Consider the following 11,182-nt stretch of genomic DNA (forward strand, 5'->3'; position numbering starts at 1 on the left):
TAAATGAATACGATATGAACTAATTTGGTGCAATATATAAAGATATTTTTTTTTCAAAACACCCGTGAACCTTTATGAAAAATCCGTGAATCCAAATTAGAAAGAATATATATCATAAAGTCGTATTTCTCAAATACTTCATGGGTATGTTATGTAACTTATAATTAATAATTTCTATCGCTTTCATGTGAATAGTAAATTAATTAATTTCGATTTATTTACTATTCATATGAATAGTAAATGAATTAATTTCGATTTACTATTTTGTTACTTGAGTAATATATATACATCATATATATATTTTATTTGACGTTTCGGTGTATATATGTGTGACCCCGAAGGCTCAAATGAGGTTGGCCATATAGTTATATGTTATACCTTGCACATTAATCCTACAATATGGTCAATATGGTTATGATGTCTCATACACTTCCTATACACCTTTTTGCTTGCTTTTGTCTCTGTTTCTTTAGATTTTTGTCTCTGTAAATACGCGTACAAGTAGGTGCATAGAACAACAGAGGATGCAACATATTCTTTTTTAATCTCACCTTAAAAGGGACACTTAGAAATTGTTTAGTACAAATGAGAATCACGTTTGCAGTATTTCAAACAATATTAAGATTATAATAACTTACACTAACGATTAAAGAATGGGTTATGGTTTATTAACCAGAAACAATGAATTCAAACTTAACAATAAAGATACACACATAGAATAAAAAAAAATTAAAGCTTTGGATGAAACAAAACAATCACACAAACATTAATTAATCAATCTTCAATTCTTCATATTTGAATCTTTGTTACTCTAGAACTTTGCTTGTAACTCTTCCACCAAGCTTTTATCCATTTGAAACGCTCTTGCTAAAATATCACTTGGAATTGAAGGATTTGCACCAAAAACAGCACTTGCTATTGTTATAGCACCTGGGTTTTGACTGCTCAATGCCGCAATAACCGTTGCATATCCATTACCGATATTGCGTTGAAAATGAACTAGTCCAACAGGGAACACAAAAACATCACCCTTTTGGAGTACCTTGGTGATAAACCGGTTTTCAGGGTTAGAAGTCACGAATCCAACTTGTAGAGTCCCTTCAAGAACGGTTAGGATCTCAGTGGCTCGTGGGTGAGTGTGAGGAGGATTGAGTCCACATGGTGCGTAGTCAATTCGAACCATTGAGATTCCCAAAGTGTTTAGACCAGGTAACTGAGCCGCAAAAACTGGGGTCACCTTTGATCCCACAGCGTTTGATGTGTTACCCCTGAGGTGGAGCCCACTGAAGAAGAAATCCTCTGCTTGAACTTGCATTGGGTTCTTGTATACAACACCATTTACTTTCACTGCACGTTGAACACTACATTACTTCAACACATTCTTAATGTAGATATAAGTATATAACCGACGAATAACTTTACATTTAATATAGACGAATAACTTTGTTTTAAAAAATATACACATTACCTGAACTGTTGGGGTCGGCTACACAAAAACCTTGAAGGGGTGCGGGCTCGTAAGCTAAGGCAAGGCATGTAAAAGTTAGAGCGAAAACGCTTAATAAAATGAGTTTGCTTGACATTTTCTTAAATTGTATGGATGAATAATAAGACAGATGAGATGTTAAGTTATGCATGTTGAAAATATCTGCTTTGTTGCTCCATATATATAGTGGTAATCTGCATGTTATTAATTATTAGAAATATATCAGGCACTTCATATACACCGAATTATATCAATTGAGTATTGTAAGAGTTTGTCTTGATAAGGAAGTGGTCAGCCGGCTTTGAACATTTGGTATACTTTTGCTGTGCCAAGAATTGGTCATTCAATTGCTGCATATACACCAAATTATAACTTTTGTTAGAAATTTGAGTGAGCCTTAATAAGAACTTGATAACCCCAAGTTATCAAACCCACGAACAATAAACAAATAATTCAAGTGAACAAAGAAAATAAATTGCAAGAACCTAAAAGAACACAAGAATATAACGTGGTTATATCCAATATTGCTATTGGTTTAATCCACGGCCAACCAAAGAGTATTCTTATTAATGAAATTTGTAGGTGCCGTTTATAAGGTTACATATTGGGTTATTTATAGGAGAAAACAATAGCTTACGGAGCAAGCTAGGATATTCTAGAACCACAATCCCAATAATATACAGAGTATCAAGTCCTAATTGAAATATATATCCTACACGTACGTGAGACTTCTAAAAAAGATTCATGCTTTTAATAAATCTCACATTTGGTGAGCCTAATGTCACCATTGGTGACATTCATGTTTCTTTTGCTTCCAACTAGCTCGATCCTAATTGTCACGCAATGAAACAAATTCTCGCGTTTGAGACAACATGCAATCACTTTTGTTTCTCACGTATTGGACATATTGTCACCAAATGTGACTTGTTGATCCAAATTAATTGTTTATATCTCCTTCACACTTTACTCCAACAACTTTTTATTGAATAATCTAATTAAGTTATACTATACAATCTTATTTAATGATATAATAACTCCTAACTTAATCTGGTTAAGTGTAGGACTGTTGGTGTAAAGCTTGGTAACTGGAAAGGAGTTGTTGTGCAAGAGTGTAGCGGTTAAATGAATAACATTTGTTCATTTATTCATCATCATTATCATCTAGAAAAATCTGTAATTAGTTCTCAAGTATTTCTCTCTTGAGCTATTAGAGTTTGATTAGTTGTCAAAATCAAATCTCTTGATTCTTGATAGATTTGTTTCATTCTATCTAAAAGATTCACAATATAAGAGTCAGGATTTGTGACCCTAAACAAGAGATGTGATTACACCAATAACAAATCTCATGAACAAGGATAGATAAAGCAAAACGATAAACGTAAATGTAAAAGACACAAGGATTTCGTGGTTATATCCCAACTCTAACATGGAGAAGGGTTTATTCCACAAGCTCAAACCAGAAATTTTCTTCTATTATTATTGTGCACACTTTGAACAACCCTACACCGATCTCCATTCCAACTCCGTCAAGGAACCCCATGTATACCACCAAGAGCACTTGGTGCACGCACCCTCTAATCACACTAAGCTGGCAGACTTTCGATAAAGAGTTCTGTGATGACCCGGAAATTTCTGACCAAATTTAAACTTAATCTTTGTATGATTAACATTTCCGACACGAAAAGCAAAGTCTGTAAAACTGAATCTCAAAATTTTTGAACTACTTTTATATATTTAAATACCCTTCGGTTGTTTTCGACGATTCGCGAACAATTATATGTAAATAGATACATATATACTATAACTTGAAAAGGTAACAATGTATTAAATGTTTGATACCGTACATTAAACTTATTGGTTTAAATATCTATTTGAATATATATGATAAGTTGAAATATTTATTATTAAAATTTATTTATAAATAACTTCCAATGTGTATTTAAAAACTGATTTATGTATATTAAAAAGATATATACATATATATAATTTCAAGTTATTTAGTAAACGATGGTAACATTCGTTTATTGATTCGATTGATATTTAGATAAGTTAACTAAAGCGTTTAAGATGAACCAGTAAAACACTAATTTGCTACAGTATTTTCAAATTGCTACAGTACCCAAAATGCTACAGGGTTACCGAAAATCACTATTTGCTACAGTGAAATTGACTTTGCTACAATAAAACACTATTTTAAAATGTATTTTAACAAATAGCGAGACGATGATTTATAGAAGTAAATGACCAAAACACTCAAATGTATAAGTTATATTTCGAGTTATATAATTTAGGGATAATTTAAGGCTATATTTTGACTAAGGTACGTGTCCCAAAATGTAATGTACAAGTTTTCTCAGCGTACGAAAGGACATTCGAAAAACCGAAACCGGGACATAAGTCGAGTGACGACGTACGACATATCGGAACAAAAATTACAAGTCAACTATGCACGTGAATTTAATATAATATATAATTAATTATATAAATTATATATATTATATATTAATATAAAAATTATGTCGACAAACGTTTGGACAAAAGTTTTGTGAGCTGGAAAAGGACCCCATGCGATCGCATGGAAATCCTTCTACCAAGCCATGCGATCGCATGGCAGTGGATTTCAGGCCAAGTGCTATAAATTCGATCGAATTCTGTTTTTGTTTGCTCATTCACTTCTCTCTTATATTCCTCCGTATAAATATATTATTATTATTATTATTATTATTATTATTATTATTATTATTATTATTATTATTATTATTATTATTATTATTATTATTATTATTTATCTTAATATTATTATTAGTAATATTAGTATTAGACATAAAATACTACGACGAGGTCATGAGAGTGTCACTTTCAAAATGAGTTTTGAACGGGTTAGAGCTAAGGAAACTATGGGTTATTACCAAGGAGGTTATGGGTAATGTTCAAGGGTATTGTTCTCAAGTCAAACCTAGTGTTTATCATCTCTGTTGCGTCTACGTACTTTTCTAAAATATTAAATCACAATATTGATACGTTGAGATCTACGGTTATTTGGTAATCCGAGTTTCGGTCACATTTTGGTGAACGACTTTATATGCTGCTAAGGTGAGTTTCATATGATCCCTTTTACTCAATATATTTTTGGGATGAGAATACATGCGACTGTTTATAAATACTGAAAATACTATATTTATATGCGTGAGTTTCATTTGCTCTCTTTTTAATTGCTTTTGCAATCTATATTTTTGGGCTGAGAATACATGCACTTTATTTTAAACGCAATGGATACAAGTACATACTAAATTCTACACCGAGTTTGAACCGAAAATCCCTTAGCTTTGGTAACTAGTAACTGCCAGTTATAAGAACTGGTGGGCGCGAGTAGTAGTATATGGATCCATAGGGCTTGATATCCCCGTCCGAGCTAGAGCACTAGCCTTTTAACGGACGTATGCTATTTGAGAAGCGTACACGTTGGTTTGCGTGTATTATTAAGATGATTATACAAAGGGTACAAATTATATATACGTTAAGTTTAGTTACCAGCGTGCTCAATCTTGTAGAATATTTTGATAAACGTTTCTGGATGAAATAATTGAAATCTTGTGATCTACCTTTATATACAGATTATACGAAATATTAAAACTATGAACTCACCAACCTTTGTGTTGACACTTGTTAGCATGTTTATTCTCAGGTTTTCTAGAAGTCTTTCGCTGTTTGCTTAGATGTTAGACAAGCTATGTGCATGGAGTCTTACATGACATATTTTTCAAAGAAACGTTGCATTCACCAAATCATCACCATGTATCTTATTTTGACTGCATTGTTAACGGAAGTACTGTTGTAAACTATTATTTATGGTGATTGTCTATATGTAGAAATCATCAGATGTCGAAAACCTTTGATTTAAATATTCATTTATGGTGTGCCTTTTCAAAAGAATGCAATGTTTACAAAACGTATCATATAGAGGTCAAATACCTCGCAATAAAATCAATGAATGACGTGTTCGTCCATATGGATTTGGAGCGATCATCACAAGTTCTTCAACATACCTACTCGTAATCTGAAATCAAAACCGGCTCAACTGTCAACGTTGCTCAATCACACCCACAACAACTCCCGATTAACTGACTATGACTCCTTTTGCCGCACTTCCACATTGCTATACTACGATGAAAAGAAGTCTTTCGACACCAAAAACATCATTGAGTGATAATCCAATATCTTAGTTACTAGCTTTGGTGATCTCGGTTTCTTGCACCACCATCTTTTTACACTGGAAGATCATATTTTAACACTAGAAGATCCATTAAAGTATGTCACACTATAATTACTCATCGCTCTAGAAATGTCCAATCTTGTCATCGATATATCAATGATCACCCGTACAGAGGTTTTCGTCTATCTATAATTTTCCTTCACAGTAATAAGAAAACCCGACAAATGCCTTTGTAGACTATTCATCAAGGCACCCAGTGAGAATGCAGTCACCACCTTAAAATCTACCATCTCTTTAACTTTTCGATTTCACGCCGGTACACTGACCCCCTCATAGTGCTATGAATTTTAAAAACCCATCTCCTCATTCTCAAGCACGCTCCCACTGTATGAGTAAGAATAAACCACAACTACCCGAGAAGAAACATGGTTCGTACCAGCGGCCAATCGCAAATTTCTTTGTCAATGGAGAGTAAAACAAGTACTCGAGTCCCTATTGTTCCCCGCAATTTACGCACAAATCCAGTGAAAATTAGAGACCCGTTTCGCATAACCGTCTCCATGACTCCCATAGCCGTCCAACTTCCATTAGCCCGATACTTCTGTGGGTTACCGAAACTCACATTGAGTTCCCAAAACCCTCAATAATATCAAGAAACTCAAGTTCCGGGATTTACAAGATTGTCAACTCCTTCCATCACTTAAAGATTCCTAATTGGTCACCCTCGAAGAAAACCGTTTGGTTTGTTGATCCATCCATCAACCAAAACCCTAACACCAGTAGAACGCGTTCTATGCGACACCCTTCAACAACCAATTTCCTTTGAAAAAGAAGCTCAAACCCGCCTGCACATTCTAAGCACCCTGGAATATCCGACCAATCACTTAGTCATCCAGTTTCAAAACCCACAAGTATCAAACTTCCTCGATAACTCTCAATGTCGATTTTCAAACGGATGTGTTCCCATTTGTTACCTAACCGCCCAAACCTGAAAGAAACCACCCTCCAGAGCTATCGTAGGAACCATCCTCGAAAATCCAGCCTGTATCGTCCTAATTTTTCCAAGACAAAACTGTCTCGCCACTCGTGTCATCAAACCCGATATCACCCAAAAACTGTAGCAACTTCAAAAATTTTTATCTGAAATTACAACGGTCCGATCATCGCTAAATATGTACCACATCTGCGACTATGTGTCTGCTACCTATAGTTCCAAAATTCAAGGCGATCCAACGGTTAATGAACCCGCTATGAATTTTCTCCTCTAGCTGTGCATGAACATCTAGATTTGATAACTTGATCATGCCTTCGCACAGGATCACGAAGAACTAGAACTCATATCAAACACCCGAATCTCCCGTAAAATCTCACCTACAATAAAACCAATCCATCTGATCACCTGACTCCGTTTTCGGTGCAAACCGTCACAATCATAAAGTAACTAGGCCTTTGTTACATCATAACCCTACCAGAACTATAGACAATCCTTGAGAGACAACTCCTGAGTACATAGACCATATTCTTTGAGTTCATCGCAATCCATCAAAACGAAGTCCCCGGTCTCGATACATGTTGCAAACCAAAGCCTATACCCGCTGTTTAATAACCTGATGATAACCGAATCATCAACCTATCGTATTAAACCATGCTTTCAATCCGTCATCGTTCCAGGTCTTCAAACATTGAAGGTATGATACCACTTGTTTGGAATTTTGGACCCTAAAGAATACATGTGATTGTACCAATCACAAAACTCACGAACAATAAATGAATAAATAAAGCAAACGATAAAGGTAAACGTAAACGACACAAGGATTTAACGTGGTTATATCCCAACTCCAACATGTGATTAGTCCACGGGAGCAAACTAGAGATTTCTTCTATTATCTTCGTGCACCACTTGTTACAGGAGACTAGGGTTATAATTTGTTGGAGTAAACACAATAAGGAAACTATTAAAAAAATTTGTTGGCCAAGACACCATCGCCATCTGTGACCTTAGGCTTGCTATCCACGAGCCACTTCTTGAACTAGTTCTTCGTGCTTTGACATTTAATCTCGCGATACAGAATAAGCCCCTCGCGCCGCGGGGGCTCCATCTGCACTTCCTCTTCATTTTTGTTTAAAGTCACCATAACTCAACAATAACTAGGAAGACGTTTCAAATATTCCACGTGCATTACTAGGTATGAGAGTTTGATGTAGCCTATTTGATATGTTCGTATCCGAGAATCAACAAACTCAGCGGCGCATTGTTCACAAATTGGGGGTCAACCCTTCCAACTTCGATTACTCGATAATTACCACAAGCACAAATGCCACTTTTGATAGGTTCAAAAATTCTCACAAAATAATCCATCTGTTTGTTTCATCGCCCCCAATATGCTAATATATGACAGTGATAAGTAAACGTAACTCGCTATTTAGAAAACTATTCAGAGTTCTATAGCTCTTTGTAAGGCTTGTTGGAAAATATGTTTGGCGGACTTCATTACTTTCCAAAATCTTATAAGTTGAATTAATTAAATTTAGTATTTCTCGCTCTATCTCAGAGCATCCATTCGCGTGAAATTGAATGAGAAGAAGCCCGATAAAGAGCAAAGGGAACATAACCTTCGAAACGACCAACATAATAAACCCATATCGAGGTACTAACTGTACTTTGGATTTGGATTTTAGAGGCATGCCTAATAATATTTTCTTAAGCAGAACAATTAGTAAGATAATTAGTAATTATAGAAATTGCAGAGAACTAGAACATAATGAACACAAAACATGATTATCTGCAGTGGCAAGCAAACATGAACACAAAACATAGTTAAAATCAATAAGAATAACTTACAAAATAGACATAGATATACATAAAAATTGAGAAGGAAAGCAAAATGATATCAAACAATCACACTGATTAACACCAACTGTAAACTTTTTGTCATCTGAACCTTTCTTAATCTAGAACTTTGCTTCTAGCTCATCCACCAAACTCTTATCAACTTGGAATGCCCTTGCTAAAATATCACTTGAAATTGAAGGATTCGCACCTAAAACAGCATTTGCAATTGTTATGGCACCTGGATTCTGAGATGGTTGACTCCCCATGGTGCGTAGTCAATTCGAACCATTGAGATTCCTAAAGTGTTTAGCCCGGGTAATTGAGTCGCAAAGACTGGGGTCACCTTCGATCCCACAGCATTTGAAGTGTTACCCATAATGTGGAGCCCACTGAAGCAGAAATCCTCTGCTTGAACTTGCATTGGGTTCTTACACGCTACACCATTTACTTTCGCTGCACATCAAATTATTATATATCTTAAAACATGTAATGGTTTGTAGTGTTTTGTCTTGAACGGTTAGTATATAAGTGGCCCGCCTAATCATTTTGTTCAATGACGTAGATCATTATAAATGTCAAAAATCTGTATACAGTCAATCTAGCCCGACCCGCCCATTTTGATATATTGTCTAGATTGCTATTCTTGCCATCTCTACATATATCAGTTGCTACATACTTTATAGTTATATGCAATTGAAAAATTCAAAAAAAATATATATATATATATATTAAAATTATTTGAAGATGATGATACCTGAGCTGCTGGTATCGGCAACACAAAAATCTTGGATGGGCGCAGGCTCGCTTAAGGCAAGGGAGGCAAAACACAGAGCTAAAACGCTCAACAGGATGAGTTTGTTCGACATCTGTATTTGTTTTATAAATCGAAAAGAAGATGAAAGTTGGGATGTGTTTGATGGTGAAACAAACTGATTTGTGACTACATATATATAGAGCTGATAGTCTGCATGGTTGATGATAAAAGGTTTTTTATGTCCTTTAGCGTATATTTTAAAATAAATGTTGTGTATATTTTTAAGGATTGGCGTCTAATGCCTTCAAAATAATATCTGGCACTACAGTATGGGGTTCCTTTGTCATTGATTTATGATTACTTGAATATTTTGCTGATCATAGATGAAGGAATTGGTGAACCGGCTAACATTTGGCTCTTTTGTAGTGCAAAGAATTGGTCAATTTTATCTTATTTGCTATATTACAATTATATCATTATCATTAGAGAAAAACTTTTACTGTTCATGAAATTATTTAATTTCAAAAGGGTAATTTTGTAATCTTATTATGTCATTAGAGAACAGGCTTTTACTGTTCATGAGATTATTTAATTTCAAAAGGGTAATTTTGTAATTTTATTGACATAATTTCAGTTTATTCTTCTCAAGTCATAGAAAAGTAAAAGAATTATATCATTAGAGAACATAATTTCAGTTTATTGATTCTTCTTCTCAATTCATAGGAAAGTAAATAAAAACTAAAAGTAGCTTTTGAAAAAACAATGAATTCTTCTCAACTTTCTACCTTCTCTAATTTCAAACACCCTTCAACTTTACCAAAATTCAACCAACCTTCAACCTACCCAAATTCAGTCAATTCTTTCAAACCATCTTTTCCCAATTCCATCCCTATCAAAAACACCCATTTATTTTCCAAATCAAACGGACCTAAACCTTTCAAGAATCCTCATTCCTTCCCACAAAAAGCCACTATTTTTATGGGAAATTTGTCTCGTTTCACCACTCCCTTCACCATTCGAAACATCATTCAAGATCTTGGGTCAATTTTGGGTATGTCCTGGAAAAAAGGCCGTTCATATGCTTTTGTAAGATTGGTCAATTCACAACAGGCTTCAAATGTGATAAAATCTTTCAATGGTGTCATCGTCAATGGCATGACCCTTACTGTAAGCTTTGCAAAGAATGACCTTAATGTTGATTTCTCTCCCAAAAGCCACGGTAAATCTCATACTCAAAATTCACAGGCAACTGAATCTACTGTTAATTTGTCCAAAAATAGCGAAATATGCAGTCGATTACATCTAACAGCCATGGTGATCGACAAAATCCCCATTTCTGCTCTGAAGTTGTTCAAATGGTTAAAGGGACGTTCAATTGCAGTAGAGGCAATCTACGCGTGGGGATTATTTGGATATATTGTTCAATGCTCGGACGAAGAGAGCTTCAAACGAATCACGATGGGCCCAATGCTAAGCCAAAACGAATTCCTTGAGGTAATTCCAATGATTAAAAGAATGAACACGTACTCAAGAATCGCCAAGGTTGCAATTTCGGGTATCCCCTTCGATTGTTGTTCCCCTAATTGTGCTATTGAAGTAGCTAGCAACATTGGACGAGTTCTTCACATTAACACAAATTCGCATTCACTCAAACGGGCGGATGTCTTATTTGCCTTAATTGAAATTAACAACCCGGGTCCAATAGATCAAAAGGTTACAGCCAATGTTGCAAACGTTGATCATTGTAATCTATGGGTAGAAGAGGTCAATTACGAAGAAGCAATCGAGATTGTGACCGATGAGGCTATATCGGCTTACAATCTCGAGTTGAATACTGCCAATCAAGCTGTTAACATTATGAAACAGACAGCTAATCTTGAATCTCCAGTAGCTGAA

The 11,182-nt window shown here is 35.0% G+C and overlaps 1 protein-coding gene across 1 annotated transcript; it reads right to left on the minus strand.

The window, feature by feature from the left end:
• Positions 1–811: 811 nt before the first annotated feature.
• Positions 812–1,583, minus strand: LOC139897928 (putative germin-like protein 2-3). Its single transcript, XM_071880644.1, has 2 exons — positions 1,469–1,583; positions 812–1,347 (listed from the first exon to the last, which is right to left on the minus strand). Exons 1-2 carry the CDS (start codon positions 1,581–1,583, stop codon positions 812–814), a joined length of 651 nt encoding a protein of 216 aa, XP_071736745.1.
• Positions 1,584–11,182: the final 9,599 nt, after the last annotated feature.

This window comes from Rutidosis leptorrhynchoides, chromosome 3 (genome assembly GCF_046630445.1).
Source record: "Rutidosis leptorrhynchoides isolate AG116_Rl617_1_P2 chromosome 3, CSIRO_AGI_Rlap_v1, whole genome shotgun sequence".
Classification (NCBI taxonomy): domain Eukaryota; kingdom Viridiplantae; phylum Streptophyta; class Magnoliopsida; order Asterales; family Asteraceae; genus Rutidosis; species Rutidosis leptorrhynchoides.